The following is a 19,845-nucleotide window of genomic DNA, read 5'->3' as shown; positions in this document are numbered from 1 at the left end:
GAGCCCAACTTTTTATTCATATAGCTATCACAACAGTGAGGACATACATAACCCTTACTTTTGTATCCTGTGTGATGAGGTAGCAGGGTGTAGCCACCTCTGTTTCAAAAACTACACCCAACAAATTCACTCAGAATTTATAAACACTGAGGATGTACTGAATCTTTAAAATGACAGTTGATGTTTTCTATGTTGTGTTAGATGTAGCCCAGCCATCACACAGGTAAAGGTTGTCCCCTGATTTCCATGGGAGCCATGTGAAAAATGCTAAGACCTCATCAAGAGAGTCTAGCCATTAAATGGAGCAATCTCCCCTCATACTGCAGGATCTACCACTGTGATCTCTACATTGGTGTCACCCCTGCACAGCCAGGCTTTGACAAAAGTCCTGTGGTCTTCCAAGCTGTGTGTCTTGAGTGTTTGAAGAATTGTGGTGACCACAAATGCCTCCTGGCCTACACAGCCATTTTGAGAACTGGTGAGAGATTGATCTCTTTAGTAGAATGCAGTGTTTTAATAAAAAGCCATTTTAATTTCTAATTAATGCAGTGGGTCATGTTTGCTGGCTGCTGCTACTGTCCATCACTAGGCGCTTGTCCAAAGCCGTGTCCTGTCAGGCAGTAACCACTGGGATTTCCAGACATGCAGGAGTTAAGAGGAGCGTGTTAGGGAGAAGAGGAGGCTGTGGAAGAACAGAGGAGAGGGCCTCCGCTCTGTGTGGGCAGACAGGAGAGTCACCATGTGGAAAAGGCCGATTTGTTCTGGGGAACAAATTCAGGAAGAAAATGAGGCGTTCTTTCTCTGGCGCCAAAGCTGTGGTTACAAACGCACATGGCAGCATCCCAGATAAGTCATTCTTGCTACTTTGAGAGCTCATCTCAGAATCTCTATTTAGCAAATTCAGAATTAATGTTAAAAAAAAAAAAAAAATAAAAGAATGCTTCATGCATGGAGAAAATAGTGAAGACTTACAATCCTGCAACTGAAAAGTCAGGCCCACCATTTTAAAACACAAAAATTATTATAGTGGGCTTTCAGTGATCATAATGTAATGAAATGATAATAACAAGAGATCTTTAATTTGTGTCACTTCAAAACACTGACTGTATTAGCATTTGAAGGAGTGAAGTGCTTACATTAGCTCACAATGTGTTTTTAAAATTCTGACAATCAAAATATCCGAATTTGTCAAATGCTCCATACGGAAAAATAATACACGACACACGCAATAATCTAGAAAATTTTATTATCTCTAATGCCTCTAGACTGCTCTAGATTTTCCATTGAAAATAATGAAAATGTTTAGGGTTTAAATCTGTAAAAAAGTAGCCAGTACAATAAAAAAAAGGGGGTATTACTAAACATAACTGTTATACATACACTTTCACCAGAAAGAATGGCACTGATGTATCTTCACAACAAAGGGATTTATTTTGAAAATGTCAAATGTTCCCGAGAGGAGTGCTGTGTACACACCGTCAGATACTGGAATACTTGGGTGCCTCCAGCCCTCTCTTTACCTGGGTGAGCAGGGATGCTGGGCTCCTCACCTCAAAGACCAGGGACTCCAGGAAGTTCAGCGTCCTGTGGATTCTCTCTGGGCACGGGATATCAAACACATGAAATGCAGCCACCAGCGCGGCCAGGGCCATGGTGCAGTCATCGAGCTGGGCTAGCTCTTCTCTTCCCACATACAGCGCAAACTCGCATGAATTCACATTGAAGGGATTTTTTACTTCCAACACTGGTGTCACTGCCTTTACCTAAATTAAAAAAAAGGATATTTCAAATGATGCCACACACAGCGTCACTTTGGTGAACAGGTCAGAGAATTAAGTAAGCATAATAACACTACTTTGAATTTAGCTAGTATCTCTGTGAATATGCCTTCTACCCAAAAGGCATGCTAATGTAATCCTTTCCAGGAACTAAGCTAAGCCACCAAAAAAAGGCCAGGTCATGTGCCCAGATAGCTGATACAGGGAAGAGAGACCAAGACTGCTGGTGCTCTGTCTCCTACCTCCTCATTCACTGCCACAAACAGACTGGAATCATCTCCGAAGACATCTGGCAGAAGTAAACATGCAGCAGTCATTTTCATATCTGTCAAAGGCAAGGATTTCTACTAAATCACAAATTAAAACATTCTGGTGCTGCAGTATCATCCTGGAAAAGCAGATTGCACCCTATATAATAGTTAAGAGCTCAGCAGTGGAACTGTTGTGCAGTCCATTTTGAAGAGTTTGAAGGTTCAAGGTGCCTCAGCTGGCAATGGGCATTAGTATTCAAATCATTCATGACACTCAGCTACTCAATATTATGATTAAATTTCTCTCACGATAAGTAAGCAAGCCTTTGGGTTGCTTCTAGTAGAGTTTGCGAGCTGAGTAGTCCTGCCCCCACCACCCATCCCCGAACTCCTCTTTCCCCAGTAAATCAGATGTCTCTGGGGAGTTCTGTTGCCAGAGGACTCCACTCTGAAGGCTGCAGTACAAGCTGGTGCTGCAGGATCTCCTGGGACATGGTATCTGCTACCTCTAGTTTAGCTGTTATTGACTCTAACATCTTTTAAACAGCTCAGGCTTCTGGTGTCGTGTGTTTCACTGAACCTATCTTGTGAGGCATTTATTATCTAGGTGCCAGGTCAAGTTGTCTGTGAGAGAAAAACAGGAAAGTAAAGGCCTTGGGACTTGTATAAGAAAAAGGGAAATTACTAACAACATCCATAGCTTTCTAAGGCCAAAGGTACGAGCATAAAGTCCATAAAGGCTTTCTGGATTTGGCAGCTCGCTGACACTTTTTAATCATAAGCTATTGAGAACTTGTCTTTTTAAGTTTAAAGAAAGCAAGCCCTGGTATTTTAGCCTACTCTGCTTGCTTAAGAAATGGCCTGGTATAAAAGGAGTGAAACTGCTATAGGAAACACGTGTTCATACTGTGTCACCTTTGACTTGACGTCCTGGCATTATGCTTGTTTGATAGAAAATGACAGTCTAAGGAGCACTTCTTGCAGAGCTGAGCTCAGGCATAGGCATCGACAGCTGCAGTTTGGGAAGAATAACGATTCTAACTGCTTCAAAGGTTTTGTCCGTGCAGAACCGCACTCCCCAGATTTCTCAGACTGAAAGAAGTTGAGTGGCAGCAGGTGCTTGCTCCCTCACAGCCAGCGAGCAGAACATGTTGAGGTATGTGAACGTCTTTGCATGGCTGTGGTACCTGCTGGTGAGAGGTACCAGTTTGTGAGCTTACTCCTGTAATGTGTCTCCGCAGAGACAAGGGACTTGAAACACAGTGCTAACTACTTCTTCTGTTTCACTGGGATGAAGACTTTAACCATAGAAACAGTACATCTCTTTCTAAAGGAAATTGTCTCTTTTTTATGGGACTATTTCTAAACCTGAAAATTACTTTCCTGCATGTATTTTTAGAAAATAATAAGCACTCTTTTACATCTCTAGAAACTCATAATTCTGCTCATCTAGCAATACTTATTTTAAAGCAGTTACTAACTTTATCAAACCTGCAGTCTTATTCAATAGGAGAAAAAAGTTTCAATACCTGACTGACTTAATTTTCCTAGTAATTTATTAGCTTTTATTCTTAGTGTTCCCCATCACTATATATTTTGCAAGCAACCGTGACATTTTTTAAATGTTTTTGCAGTAAAATTGGAGCTAGTTTAGTTATATAAGTAGAGAACAATTAGCTACAACAAAACTCTGACATTCAGAGCATAGAAGATTTGTACTGACATTTCAGAATGTCTTCCTCTGTGTGCCGCTTCAGATTTTCTTGCAGCATAATGTTAATTGGATTATTCCTCACCACATACAAAGATAATATATTTTCTGAATAAATCTCCAAAATCTCAACTGTTTTCTTATAAATGTCCATCTGTGTGAGAAGCTGGAACTCCCTAAAAAGCTAAAAGAAAAACAAGTATTTGGTATTACTGCAATCCTCAAAAGCAAAACTGAAAACAACATGAGGGGCACACTTTGAAGACAGGATAAAACTAGCTGAGTAAAATAAGATTATAAACTGGAGGGGGTGGTTTCATTTCTTTTCAAAGCAGGGAAGAAATACATCAAGTAACACCAAAATCCTTCAAATAACCCACTGGTGTTGTGCATGGCATGTTTAACACAGGACTGGTGAATCTTTCAAAGTGGGATTAGCAGCAAAAATATGAGTTAGATTGAAGAGAATAATGTTGATGGATACTTCAGTGGAAACATCCAGTAAAATACATGACATCTGTAACACAGAATTCAATGTAATTATTAAAATTAGCTCTGTTACCTGATAAGGGCATCTTAAGAAAGGAAACAGTCTAAGAATGTCTTTTAAAGGTGCCTTATCACTGATCATCTTTCTCCGTATTTCTATTGTCACATTCATTCTGTTATCCACTTCTTTCCAGTTCCTCTGAGTTTTCATATATTCCTGCTTAAGCCACTTAATATGTACATCCATTCCACTGCCTTCAAGATGAACAGGTTCTTCCTATCAAAAAATGAAGCACAGGATTGTAACAAATTGGCTAGCCTTTTTATCTGATGTGGCTTGTGTGATTTGAGTGTAGTCAAAGTGCAGTCAAGCTCAGCAGTAAGTACCCATAGTGTGGTTTCAGTACCAGCTCTGTGAACTCACCCTCATATTCTAATAGTTATATTAAGATCTGTTTTCATATAATACTATAGCTATCAGCCAAGTCTCCCAAGCTCAAATTACATATTTGAGGATATTCATGAAATTTCTGTGCCTGTGTCTAGTTTGCCTAACTGTGGTTTATTGGAAATTAGTAGGCAGTTCTAATGATGACTCAGTGCTTAGCAGTATTAGCTCTGTATTACCAAGAGAAATAGTATTTTCTTCTTACTCATACAGGTCCTAAAAGCGGGACAACTTAACTTTCACATTATGCAACTGAAGTATTTACCCCCAAGGGTCTCCTTCAAACTCTTAATGGAAAGCATTATTTGAACAGTTTGACTGTTAGTGTTTTCAAAAAGTTACTTTGTACTTGAAGATAGTTAATAATCTTCCTCAAAATTACTATTATTGTCCCTGCTGTAATTCCAAACCCAAATACTACGAGGAGGAGTGGCTATCCAAAGGAGTACATCAGTGGCAGTAGCCTGGGGCGGTTTAGTTTCTATCAGAGAATGCAGTGAATTTTCTCATTGAAACAAGCTGAGATGACATACAGATGCACTGTTGGTACAGTTACCTCTCCCAGGCTGCATTTACACAGGCTTTTCCCATGTGTATTGTCACTGATGCAGCTGTTGTCTGTGTCAGTGATGGCCTATGGGTCAACGCCAGAGGGAGTTGAGACACTTCATCCTGTTCCCCAGAACATTTAAGACACAGAGCTGCGAAACAATCCAACATCAAAAATTGCTTCCCAGTGCTCTGTATGTGCAATTAAACTTTCCAGTTTAATTAAAATCCTTTTTAAAATTGTGCACGTGGTATTCCAAGAATGGTTGCACAAGGTACACAATTAAAAAAACATCTCCCTCCTAGTTTATATCCATGGATTTCAATAGCCTTTGGGATCACAGAAGAAAATAAGCCCACCATGCAGGACAGGTATCTACCATGACCCCTGCAGGTACTCCCCTGGACCTTGCTAGGATGCTGTATTTGCACAGTCTACACTCTTTCTAACGGAGGATTTTAGTCTTAACTGTATTACAACAGTAATGTTTGTTTGTGACCAGCTTGAGTAGGCATGGCTGTCCTCTTCCTTAATGCGCAGGAGCAGAGGTGGTGGGTCAGATGATTTAGTCCCATATCCTTCTCTACCTGGCTGAGAAGGGTGCTGGGAAAAAGTATAAAGTAAGGATGCATGTACAGTGGTACTTCCCCTAGGTTCTGTCAAGACTCCACTGAACTGGAGTTCGTGGACTCCCAAGGCTTATGTATCTGTATTTAATAGCCTTCAGTAGATTTTTTCCTTCCATTATTTCTCCTAGTCACTTTTCCAACTCTCATGAAATCATACCTTCCACAACATCCTGCATTAAATTCACCACTTCAACTATGCAGTGTCAGAAGAAACACATTCTTGTATTTGTTTTCTCCTGCTGCTTCTGCCTTCTAATTATCATACTGGATTCAAAACCTATTCACCATCTTCTTGGCACTGTAGTTTTATAGATATGTCATATTCTGTCCTCAGTCACGTCTTTTCCAGCCAAGACTGTCCTAAGCTATTTAATCATTCCACATATAAAAGCTGGTCCATATTTTCAATTATCCTTGTTATTGTCTTTGCATATTTTCTAATTTCACTACAGCCGTTACGAAATGGGCACGGTAAAACTTAAAATACTAGTTGAGATTCTGGGACACCACAGGTTCATGTAGTGGAATAATATGCTCCCTTTTGTTTCTTTCTTAAATAATTCTGAGCATTCAATATACTATTTTGGATTGCTGCTTAGCATTGTGCCAAATTTTCTTCAGCATAATATAAAAATATCATTTGTAAATGGCACTAATAAGCTCAGAGCCCACCACTGTAAATGTTGTTAGGACTGGGTTTTCTCCTTGTGCCTTACTTTTGTCTATCACTATTGAATTTTATCTGCTGGTTTTTTTCCCTGTCACTCAGTAGTATGGGCTCCTTCTGCAATTCTTCAATCAGTATTTGTCTTTAGTACCCTTAGTAGCATCATCAAATCTGGTCAACCAACTATTCTCCTTTTTCCCCATCATTTAGAAATATACTGAACTGCATAAACTAAGCATTAGTAATATTTTCTGCTGTAAAAACAACTATTTCTGCCTAGCCTTCTTTGTTCTTTTAACTGTTTATCCATGCAAGGACCTTCCTGCTTATCCCCTCAGATTATATCCTCTAAGAGCCTTTGAAAGGCGTGTGCTGAAGTCTCTTCTGAAGTTAAAGCAAACTATATCAGCTGGATATATTCCCTTGTCCTCAGGCTTGTTGAATACTTGAAAGAAGTAATGAATTTATGAAGAATTATTTCTGTTTACAGAAACATCATTGATTCCTTCCCAATGTGTTCGTCTCTTGGGTCTGCATCACAGTTCTTGCCAGTTTGGCCAGTAAAGACAAGAGGTTTCTTGGTCAGTATATTCCCTAGCTGTCTCCTGAAACTCTACAAACTGACCTCAAATTAGCTACCTCCAATTTTCTAGTATCATGTTTCATGAGAAAAATTGCACATCACAATTAGAAAATGACCTATTTTATCCTTTGGCACATCTGAAGATTTTGCACAAATATCATCTGGTCCTGGGAATGTGTTACTGCTCACTTTAGTGTATTACACTGTAACCTCTTTACTGACACAGCAATCTGAGACAGACACCCTGATATTGCCTGTTGAAGAATGGTCTCAGTAACCTGATTGCCTGAACTCCTCATCTGAGAAGCCTTGCAAAGTCTGCCTGGTTTTTCTGGTATGCCTTTATATCCTGCAAACATTCCTGCACCTGGAGAGTGCACCTCGAGCACTCCTGTCCCTTAGCAGCATCAGGCTTCCTGCTTCTTATCTGTTTGAAAAAGCCTTTATAAGGTAGAAAACCACAAAACCAATTCTGTGTAAATATCCAGTGGATCGCTTACAGTCATCACAGTCCTGTTTTGCTGCTAGCACGTCATCTCTGCAAGCTCCCTGCATCAGGGTTTGGTATTTTCTGGTATCAAATTTATATTAGTTACTGACTGTGAATACCATTCTAGTATTCACACATCCCCAGGTGAGCCGTTTAGCCTGTTACTTAACCTGCTAACTTGCACCAAGTTGGACAGACTGTCTCTTGCTTCAGCACGACCACTGCACAAAAGGAGTTGTTGGGCCATTCTTGCCAGCCTCAAGATGCTCATGCACACACACAAACTTGGACTGTTGTTTGGGGTTTTTTCATTACATTTATGTTTTTCACTCTGACAAAGATCTAGTTTTAAGTCTCTGACTCCAAAAAGCTCTGTTACTACTGGCGTCTCCTGTGGGTCTTCTTCCAAGCATCCTGCCTGTAGAGTGGGAGTTTCTTCTGGCACCTGATGGGGAGCACAGCGGCTCATTTCCAGAGGGGCCATCACCTTCAATGCCTTACTTGCAGAGAAAGTAAAACAAACTCAGCCTAGTGTGCTGTAACCGCAAACTGACTGGGTTGATTAGAAACAAACACCGAGGAGAACAAGTTGTGACCTTTACTCCAGCTTATCTCCATTCCCCATGTCAAGGCAAACACCGCTCAATTTGATGGACTTTCCATGTACTCAGCTCTGTCTTTGAGAGCTAGTTTAGCTAATGACATTATTAATTAGCTAAATGAGACCATTTGACATTTTTGTAAGCATCAATGGCAAGTTACCAATAGAAATATGGCAGCGGTGTAAGGAAGACTTGCTGTCATGCTTATCTATAAGGAAAAAAAAATGTGATGGAAGGCATTTACACTTTATTGTGTAAATCATCCATTACATACAAGTAACACAAGGAAAAGTCAGTGTTAGAATTGGTTTTCTTGCAGTGTTCAGCCTGCTTGGAGCAATCACTATCTGTGAGTTTTTTGCCTTTTTAAGCTGTACTTCCAGGCTAAAGAAAGGTATCAGTAGTTCTGAACTTTAAGCCCTTTAACATAGCTTGTTTAAACTAGTAGTCTATGTAATGGATATACATACCTGGCCATAAAACACATCTTAATTTCAGTCAAATAAGAGAGCTCCAGAAATGCACCAAGTCTGTGGTATCACCGTTTGGATACCAATTAACAGCAGTTTTCTACTGGCCTTAGAGGCCACTGCTGTTTCAGAGTTTACTTCTCATTTATTAAAGTGCAGTGGAAACCTAAAAAAATAAAGTATCTTGAGGATGGGCAATGGTAAATATGATGTAAAACACATGGGCTGTTGTAAAAATGTGCTGCTTGCAATGCAAGAGCAAGCAAATACTGAGTTCTAGGGTTGGAAGTAGCGACCAAAGTTGCTATAATTTGGGGGCCTCCTTGTCTATGTACAGTGGTTTTAATACAGTGGCAGGTCTGTGCCTTTTATATCTAATCATTTTGTCTCTGGACAGTTTCATTCCCACTAGGGAATACAAACAACATACTATAGTATATAGTGCTATGTAAATATAGATTAGCTGATAATCGGGAGGATAGATTTACTGCATCTTTGTATATTTCTAATTCCAACTGATTTAATGCAAGTGCTGCACATCTATTGGTCAAGAACAGAACAGAGCAATGGGAGCTCACTTGTACATTAAGTCAAATGCCAGTGACTGTCTTTAGCAGAACCAATGTAAAATTAGAGAGCAGTGAATTTAGATGTTTGTGGATGAGTAGCTGGTTTTGGTCAATCTACCTGAAAATCTAAAGGGCAAAAGCATTCTGATTTATGTTGTTCATTATTTCTAAGTGTAGTTACATTGAAATAAAATCTGACGGGTTTTGATGGAGCAGGAAAGTTTGGCATCACTTGCATTTTACACAAATTATTTCTGACCTCAGGATTTATTGGATTCTAACATCAAAAAAGGTTTTACTTTTATTAAAAAATTACAAAATACCATGCTTCCAGCAGAATGTGTTTGGTGTGTAACTTGCTTTATAATTCATTTTCCATTATCTTCAGCCCTTCTTCCTATTTTGCAAATTTGCCTTTTTTCTAGTAAAGTGCAATGAATGAATATTAAGTCACACCTAAATGCAGGTTTCACTTAAAATGTTTTCATTTTTTCCTTTCAGTTTTTAGTTTGCAACCAAGTTGATTTTTAAGGTAAGTGGAAAGGTAACTGAGAGGTGGCTTGCTTTTGCGGAAAAGAAGTTATCTCGGTGGGACAATATTTTGCAAAGTATTTTAAATTTTATTGGAGAATGATTCCAAGTGTGATTTAAAATCTTTTATAGTTAACTTTAACATTGCTGGTATGAACAGGAAGAATCTGGATTTGGAAAGCTGGTTACTGAACACGTCTATCAAGCCTATCACATGCTAATTAAGGGAGGACTCTAGATCCTCTCCCTTTCTCCACAAAGCGAGAAAGCTAGTTACAGCACAGCGATAATTCGGTAAAATTTTGACAATAAGGTTAAAGCTCAGTTATTTCAATACTGCGGGAAAGCAATCCTAGCTAGACTGAAGCCAGAATCTCCTTTCTCAATGTCTGAAGAAGCCAAAGCTAACAGTTCAGCATGTACGCAGGACAGAACTAAAAAAATAACCTCATTAAGTAAGGAATCCATCATTCTTGAGGTCACCCAACCTCCTCTGACCAGATTTTCAATGGTGTCACCGGTAACATCCATTTCCCTTGCAGTAATAAGAAGAATGTTAATTGGTGATCTTTAATTATTTTTGTATATAGAATTTTGTCTTATTTACATTATAAACTAAGTACACTGCTAAAGAATTTCCTTTCTTTTTAAATAATAAAAGTCTGATTTATTAAAAAAAATAATCTTTCTGGAACAAACTAGAATTTACCTCAATGCCTTTAAAAAACAATCTTTCTGTCACAAGATCATGAGAAATACAGCAGAATAGAGAAAAAGGTCAAAAGGACGCAGAAAGGAAGTTAATGAGGTAAGCAGAGGATACCCAGTACTTGTATGCCAGTGTAACCTAGACCTTGCCTGAGGGATGGTCCTGCCAAGGCTCTTGGCCCTTCTGTTGGATTCACTTGCAAAGGGTGACAGCAATAGGGAACCCATCCCTGAGTGCCCATGCCCACAACCACCATTAACTTCTTGGTATCTCAGGTATCTGTGACTAAAGCCACTAGATCTAGGAGTCAGACAGGTTGTAGGGCTCTTTGCCCACGCTCCAGATGCCTTTTGGCAGTGACCCGCAGCCAATATTCGCAGTTCTACTTGGAACCATATACAAGTAGATTGTGTTCAGATGCTCACATTAAAGCAAGAAAACATACATAGATAAAACAACCAGACTCCAAATTCCTCATGTCTCTTGTCTCCTGAAGCTAGAGGATAGTTAGTCAATTGGTCAGAGACAGTTTTTTAAATAGAGACCCAACTCCTTAATGTCCTTTTGATGGATCTTGATTTTTCCCAAAATACGAGATTATATTGCCATATTCTTGTAAAAAGCCCCAGTTAGCGGGGCACTTTTATGAGTCAGTGTCACAGCCAAGGAAGTAAGACGGCTACATCTCTCTGTGGGGAGGAGGGAGCAATTTTTATGCATGATTTGTATCTCCAAGGTCTAAACTTTCAGTTACTGTTGAAAGCCAGCATCATAAATCCTAGAAGTCATTAATGTCAACACGAAAGTAACATGACTGCCTAATCACGGAGTGATGAAAGCTCCTCTGGTGAGGACAGCAGGCACCTCTTGCTCTTTACAAGGGTTTACACCAGTTCCTGAATGGTAAATGTAGCCTAGCTGTTGCTAACAACAAAGATCAAAATCTGGTTTTTGAAGAATGCCAACAGGACCTATTGACTCCTCGGTTTGAGGGAGTGAATTCAAATAGGACCAGTAGAGAGTTAAAGGGACATGAGGACACTGCACTGCATACTGTTGGTCTGTTCACTGCCAACCATGGATTCAGGTTCCTCACCTTGGATGCTTTGGGAATATTCCTTTGAGGAAATTCCTTTGGATGGAGGCTAATCTACTTGCTGGAAAGGGTATAACCATGCAATGGTAATGAGAATCATCTCTCTGAACAGCAGTGCCACATAGACAGATCCAGTGATGCCAGCACTGAATGGGAGCTCCTTTTACACCATACTTTGGGACTGGGACTGGATTGCTGGTGAGTAGAAGTGTTGGTACACCTGTTGCATTGCCTTTCGTTATTGCAGCTCTTGTCAGCTCCCAGGAGTAGCTAATAGTATTTCCTTTGGAAAAACATTTCAAATTTTCCTTGCTAGATGCCACTGCATACTCCAGGTTATGTTATTGCTTAGAGCATTGATGCTGCTAACACTTCTTGATTGCTGAGTCTACCTGCATCTGAGTTATCGTCAATGCTCAAGGTACTTAGACAAGAAAGCCTGACAGTAGCAGATTCAGTGTCTTCCCTGTGCCTAAACAAATAATATGATGCTTGCATATTCACACTGGGAGTATGGTGAGACCCTTGTTTGGGATAATCTTTTACATTAAATGGGCTTTCTAACTTCTTCAGGATGAGAAACAGATTTCACAGGTATATAATTAAGTGAGTATAATCTGAATCTTGTGTCTTGATTTTTGGATACTGAAAAGTGAGTCTTGCTCTTTTGTCTGGAATACATACAGACACAAGACATCGTAAAAACAGTGTACAGAACAGTTTTTAATAACGCTATTGTAAGGGATGGCCCTTTTTCTGTGGTGACTTTCAGGTTCATCATAATGACATTTAGTATGCTGAACACTGGGAAGAATATCAGGAAGAATGCTCAAACCAGGTTATGACCATTAGAAAGTGAAGATTTGCTTAAAAGAAAACACAGAACACTGCAGACTGATCTGGAACAAGTCTGAATCTGAAGGGCAGGCAGTATACCACTCAGGGCCCATCTTCCTGCCCCAGAGGGTGGGAGAGAACTGAGAAAGCATTGCAACTGTGCCTCCTCTCATGTCCAAAAACTGAACAAAAGGACAGGTGAAACAGCGTGGGCAGACTGTTTTCATGCAAAATGAGCATGTAGCCTACTGCAGGATCCACACTGATGTACTCAAATGAGATGTTTAATTAAAGCAGGCTCTTCTTTAATTACACATAATTACCCTTTTGAGCTAGGCAGACACTTGCAGAGCTAGGCTTACATGCCAATGCTAACTGCAAACTTTCAAAGATACATAGTCAGTTTATTTCTGACCACAACTGCTTTCTGATTTGTTAGCTGCCAAACACACAGCGTAAGTAAAATGGGTGAAATCTGTTTTCCTCTACCAAGGGAGAATCCATATTTCACACTTTATGTTAACTCACATTATGGAGATACCGAATGACATAAATAAGAAGGTGAAGTGTAAGATGTACATCAGGAATTTGTGTTTCAAGCTTTTGCTTTGACTTTGAAAACATTTCAAAATATTAGCTAAGCAACACCACACACTGTGTATGCACATCAAAGTTTTAGTGGAAAAATCACATTACAACAGTACAGCCATTGAATGATCCTTCATATATGCATGCTCATGTCCTGGCTGTGCAGGCAGTCAAGCACTTGATTTGGAGACACTTAATCTTAGAGGAAAGGGGGCTATCAATCACCCCTGCTTCATCTGTGTACAACATTCACAGTATAGATGGTACCTAATGCTGTACCTGCCAACAGTGCCCCTCAACCATGAGATTGAGCCAAGAGTTTCTGCATCTGATGCACAAACTATTCATCCTTTGAGAGTTTTACAGAAATTTGATTCATTTGGTTTCCTTTTTCCCTTGCTGGTGCCTTTTTTTCCTCCTCATTGCTCCCTTTTTCTCCAACTATCACCTCACAAATCCTATTCTCTCCTCACTCCTTGAAAACTTGTTTCAAGTTTTTAACTCCTGCAATGGCATAATCTCATTGACAAACATGATGTTAATTATCACGTCAAAGAAAAGCATATCCTCAGGAAATGTCTAATTTGCTTAATTTACCTAATTCAAGGTAAGAGAAACTCCAGCTCATAGGGTAGACATCACTCAATCCTGATTCCTTCTGTCATCAGAAGAGACAATTTCTTGATCAGGATAAGCATAAAGCCAACAGGATAAACTTCTGTGAAGTATCCCAAAAGTAGTAACTTTTCCATCATCATTTTTCTCCTCACAATTAGCCCTAAACCCATGGAAGAAGCTTCCAGCAGAATCCCAGCTTCAGTATCAGTATGACTCTGGCAAAAGGTGGCACAGGCTGAGGAAGGGTAAAGGCATAGGTCATCTGCTTCAGCCCATTAGACAGCTGGCTTCCTTCAACAATCAGCTCCCTTGTGCTGGTTCAGGGACTGTCTTCGACATCTGCCCTGAACCAGGTACTTTGTGCAGGTTAAGTGCTCCAGACTTTGTCATTAAATCTGGCTCTGGGCACCCAAGATGATCTTAATATGGATTTTGGCCAAACTCGGGATGTCCGTCACATAGCTTTTCAACAACCCTCCTCCCCTTTAAAGCCAGGAGGCCCATCCATTCTCTCTAAGACAAGCTCTCTCTCTTCAGTCCCATGAGTTAAGGGGAAGCCTCAGCCTCACAACAAGAATGTTCTTACCAGCTTCACTGCTCTTATACTTCATGATACCACCAAAGCAAGCACATATGATGCCCAGCTTCTACCTGGATGCCTCCTCTTGACACAGAGGTCTTCTGTGATGTTCATCTGATCCTCTTTACACAGAGGTCTTCTCTGATTTTTGTCTGGTCCTCTTGGCAGAGGATTTGCACATTCACCACTTTTAACATTCCTACTTATCTTCCCTGTACAGGAATATTATCATCAGATGTCCAACTTCATGAGTTTAAGCTTCTGCAGAATCCTTCTGCTTCTCCCAGTCTAAGTACTCACCAAAATATTTCTTATCTCTATCCCATAGACATGGAAAGGACATGGCATGTTGGTGCCCCCTTTATAAGTTGTTTTCATTATGTTTTTCCCAGCTCTGCTGGGTGGGGCAAATATGCCCAGTTATCTGCAAACATCTACTGCTATCTTAACCGACATCTTGTCAGAACCTATTTTTTTCTTTTCACACCTAACTCCAAATTTACTTGTGTTACAGCTTCAGAGAAGCCCTGATGACCTCAAAAACAGGCTGTCATAGGATGTAAGAAATTGGAGACATTAAAAGAGGGACTGTACTCTCTCTCCACTTCTGTTTAAGATCATGAACCACTAACAGTCTTCTAGCTTATTATATTCCCTTAAAATTCAGGTAACTTAAGATATCCTTGGATAGTCCCTTTTCTGACAGGTTTTCTCGTACAACGGCTGGGATGAATTGAAGGAGCTTGATTCAGTTGCATAGATAAAGCTATTTAGTGGCATTTGAGATGTCATAAGGGTATCCCAGAAACCTCTGGAAGTAGTGAAATATGACATAGGACCTATGGGAGACCCATGCCCTTCTGGATTGGCAGGTGGAGCCATGAAGGATATCTGTGGGCATTTTTATGTCCATATTCAGCTAATAGAATTGGTTGTGAAGTCACCCTTTCCATGGACAGCATTGTTCAAGACTGATAAGATTTCAAAACTTGAAGTTCTTAGAGGGACCATTTGCTCTTTGGTCACCACCCCTGTGATGACTAAGCTAGTGTTTGAACCACATGCTTTTATCATATAGAAGCCGATCACCAGCTCTAACTGCACTTCCCTCTCCATTACCCTTTGCCTTTTGATAATCCTCTGCCCAAGATGCACATCAGGAGTGTCTTATCTTTCTATTCCTTATGGATCCCCCAAGTCTAGGGTCCCTCCTGTTACAACTGGCAGGAGGTGGTTTCTCTCATAGCCTGAAACCCAGTAATTCCTTAGGGAGAGGAGGGGTTTTATGGTGCCATTTTGATGCTAAAAAAAAGAATGAGGAGATCAGTCAGAACAAGTCACTCTATGGCTGCCTTAGCAGTAATCCCACCCTGGCTGCAGAGGGGAGATTGGCTTGCCTTTCTTATTTATTTTCACTGTGTGATCACCCCTCTCATGAAAAGTACCTTCCATTTGCAGCAGATGAAGGTTAGTGTCATTACCAAGCACTGTCCCTTGAATTACTGCAGCTCCAGGATATTTGCCTGACTGTGGAAAATGACTAAGAATTCTCACTCCATAGCCAGAAAATCTGTTAATTAAGGAGGCTTTCCTGATCAAGTTCTGAATATCCCTCAGACATGGAGGCTCATATTAATATTTATGTCAGGCACAGTCCAAGTTTCTTTCCAATTGTGGCTCAACCCGATGAATGTTTGTAGGAAGCATCATTCTAAGCAAAACCTCCTTCAGTGACAGACACCTCCAGCAGGGGTTTATGTGCTTACTTACTACTGTCATTTTACAGCCCTGAACACTGCACTTGCTCAAGACCTTTCCTGTGATGCTAGCTACTCTAAAATGAGTATACTCTTCAGTCTTGCTTGGATATAATGCTTTGTAATGAGGAACACATTAGCAGATGTTTTAAAGAAACAGGAAAAGAAAAGCAGATGTTGCATCTGGAAGCAATGCCCTGCATGAGAGGCCAAGTAACACTCACGCTGTGTTTGGAGGAGGAATGTCTGCTGGCAGGTAATGGGGCTTGGACAGACCAAGGGGCAGACATCATCTGTGGCTCTAAGCACATCCCAAAACATCACAGGAAGCTTGTCCTGGCAAGCAACTGTTTTTTCACATATGAAATAGAAAAAGTGGTTATGGATTTTATTAGTACTAATAGCTTTATTACTCTTTTTATGTAAAAACAAATGCCAGGTATACCAGTGAGGCATTTCCTACTAGTAAATAGTCTTTTTTTATCAGTTTCATTCCATTAACAATCCAAGATTATACTGACACAAAGCATATTTGCCATCTTACAACTGTTCAGAAACTAAAGCTCAATATAGAAGTCAGCTGTGTGGCTGGTAAGTAGGTCATCTGGTGGGAACAGATGTGCTCTTTCATCCGCACTGCTTGCCAGTTGTCTTTGACTTATAATGCCCTAAATGTCCTACTCTGCCTATCTAAGGGAGCGTGTGGTGACACAGAGGGGCTATGAATTCTTCACTGACTATTCTTCAAGAGTATCCTTAACCTGGAATTCATTTCCCACCCTTTTACCATAAATAATCTTGATGCACTGGCTGATCTGTTCTTCCAGACTGGGAAAAGGGATGAAGGCAAGGGGATCTGGCTAACAGTAATTTGAATATCATTTAGTTTTGCCTGTGGTATTGGCTTCTAGACCAAATATTTATTTTTTAAGGCTAAGACTTTGTTTAGCCATTTAAATTTATCAGAAAGCAGTTAGTGCCAAGGATTGGCAGAAAGGTGCCTTTTTGCATGTTCCTAAATACATAGAATGAAAAACTCCATGCTGCATTTGTTTAAAAGAATATTAAAACAAACATCTCATTCAGCTGTGCACATTTGTAGTGACATAATTTAGGATCTCAGAGCCAGACATACCTGCTTTCAATGCAGAAACACATTTAAAACTAAGAAAGTTATGATTTCCTCAGTTTTGTGGGACTCATTCTTAAGCCTTAATAGGCTCCACAAGTGTTAATTCTTGCATTTATATTTATATTTTATTTATATACATGTTCAGGATACAGGAAAAATGAGAGAAATAAAGAAAAAGTTTAGGGACACTCACATCCTCTCACCTCCTTCAAGTTTAACCCATATTTGCTTACAACATTAAGGCTAGCAGAAAATGCCTAGGACTTTAGAAGAGACAGAACATGCTTCCTTCTTCTTTAATTTCTAAAGCAAACAAGGAATGACCAGTGATGGCCTTGGGCAATGCAGTTAAAAAGAGTGGTGATTCCTAATTTACAGACACACAGTGCAGTGCAGTTACACCTTCTCTAAAGAAAAGTGAAGTCGAGCATGCAGTCCCAACAGGATCACTGCAAAGCCCTTCTCAACTAGCTGATGTGAGAAAAAAGCCCTACATATCCCCTTTCCAAGCATTACCGGATGAAGGATGGGTAACTCTTAATGCATGCACAAAACGAGGAGCCTGTCATTTCTCCTTAAGTGCATGTAAGGCTGTTTACTGTTTTGCACCCAAATTAAAGGTTTCCTACTTCACACATTCTGCAAACTTTTCAACTAAAGGAGGAAAAAAAAGGAAAGCATTTATTCCTGCATATATTAACCAAAAGGGGATAAACAGAAATTACTGAAGCTTCTTCTTCTTCAAAAAAAACCCCAAAAACCCAACAAAAAAACACAACCCAAAACCAAACCAACAACTTATATCTGCTTTATGGGTAGAAAACTACAGCTACTTTCAAACACAAGGGTGATTTTTGAAGAAATGCATCCAGTAAGCTGCTTTTGATCCCCTAAAGTCATGTGTCTGGTAAACAGCAGGATGGACATATGCAAGATAAAGTCAAATATCTGCTTACACATCTTCTGTATCACATTCTTATAACTGTTTAAATTTTACCACATTTTAATTGCAGTACTGAAGGAAGTATGAGGAGTGTTGGCAAAGCGTAACTGGAACCTTAATGTATTTATGAAAGTGTATAAATTAATTAGTATGCTCCAAACACTACTGGACAGTGATAGCTCTCTGAATTCTCCAACTAAAGGGAAATACAGCAACTGCATACATACATTCATAAGCATCCCTATATCACACATCAACACAAACAGCTTTTATATAACAAAGTGCAATGTGACAGTAGGATATGGCCATTTGCTACCAACTCAAATATCACTTTGCATTGTTATTTGTACAGAGGTTTCAGCTCTTAGACATAAGCCTCTATTGTTTTTCACTCTAACTGGAGGTACATAAGCTAAAGCAGAAAGGGAACATTGCATTTAAAAAAACAAGACAAAATTTTCTGTCCAGTTGGCAACAACTCTAAATGACAACAAACGTGCAAGGCATCCAGTATTGGGTTTAGCTCCACTGTTGATACTTAGTTCTCCAGACATGGAAAAAAAGTCAAGGGTCTGGCTTTAGGACAAACTCTATACAAAATGAGTTTAAATAGGATGAGATCACTTTGTTCTCCCCTTTACTGGCTGGTGGTGTTACCATCAGCAGAGGAGCTGAAAGGAACAGAACTCAGTTAAGCACCAAAAATCTTACCTCTACCTGCACCTGGATGTCTTCAGGTTTGTCTTCAGCAAAAGAAGATTTCCGGGTCTGTCCTCGCCTGTGGCCAAACTTGCATTTGTTCCTCAGGACTTGCTCATCATCTTCAATGGGTCTCCGCACATATTTGAAACGATCTTTAAGGGCCCGTTTCCATAGCAACTGCGGGGGGGGGGGAAATCTGTCATTACCAGTATCTCTCAAGAATTTGCCCCATTCCTAAAGCAGGTCACTTTATTTTATCTAACTCTACTTAGACTTGCCTTGCTTGCCACTAAGCAGAAAAAAAGACTCATAGAGTGGCATCAGCACAATAGTGACTTCAGGACTGAAGGAAACACAAGCACCTGTGGTATATGACTCTGGCAACTAAACAATGGAGCTACCAGCACCATCATGGTTCATTAAGGATGACAGTAATTAAACCTAAGGGCTAAATTTATCCAATATAACCAGGGCTGTCAGTGAAACCACAGTTTTCTTTCCTTTTCTCAGCTCTTATTTTGGGATGCTCCATTCATGACATCAGGTCATTAAACCACACAGTGAATCAGATCAGCTCACTGATGCCACAGAAAACTAACAGGGGTTTTTTGAGTGCATTATTTTTCTCTTGCCTCTGACAGCATCTGACTGGTTGTGCAGTTGTATGGTTATTATATCTAACACAAGGGAGCAGGAAAGACACAGTGGGATGCTTCCTTTTTCAGGGAGACTACAGTTATTATGCTGGATCAAGTATATTATTAAACTGAACTCAAAATTGCTGAATTAAGAGGATCATTTAAGTAAGTCCTAGTGTTTGTAAGACTCCTCAAGCTATGTAAATTACAACTTAAAGGCAGTTCTGCACTGCAAGAGGATGCAGTCCCTGTTTAATGGAGCCATTCATCACTCCTTGGCAGCCAAAGATGGAGTTTATGTGGTCCCACTGTTTCTATCACATTTGTGTCTTTTTTTACTTGAGTACCGAAAAGTCTCTTCTGAAAATTGGATGGACAGCAGCTTCCTCATGCATCCTTACAGACAGCTGTTTACCTGAAGTCCCTGGCTGGGTGTCCTGTGGCAGGACCCAGCCATGCTAACTATGACACGCAGGG

At 40.0% G+C, this 19,845-nt stretch overlaps 1 protein-coding gene across 1 annotated transcript in view; it reads right to left on the bottom strand.

The window, feature by feature from the left end:
• Positions 1–1,478: 1,478 nt before the first annotated feature.
• The window catches only part of SAMD3 (sterile alpha motif domain containing 3), a 40,995-nt gene continuing 22,628 nt past the window's right edge, over positions 1,479–19,845 (bottom strand). The window contains exons 6-10 of the mRNA XM_074820729.1: positions 18,740–18,907; positions 4,303–4,506; positions 3,753–3,924; positions 2,021–2,103; positions 1,479–1,763 (exon numbers count right to left, since the gene is read on the bottom strand). Of these exons, the coding sequence (XP_074676830.1) occupies positions 1,479–1,763; positions 2,021–2,103; positions 3,753–3,924; positions 4,303–4,506; positions 18,740–18,907 (912 nt within the window). The remainder of the gene's footprint in view (positions 1,764–2,020; positions 2,104–3,752; positions 3,925–4,302; positions 4,507–18,739; positions 18,908–19,845) is intronic.

This window comes from Strix aluco, chromosome 3 (genome assembly GCF_031877795.1).
Source record: "Strix aluco isolate bStrAlu1 chromosome 3, bStrAlu1.hap1, whole genome shotgun sequence".
Classification (NCBI taxonomy): Eukaryota; Metazoa; Chordata; class Aves; order Strigiformes; family Strigidae; genus Strix; species Strix aluco.
This window is presented reverse-complemented; position numbering and strand designations above follow the sequence as displayed.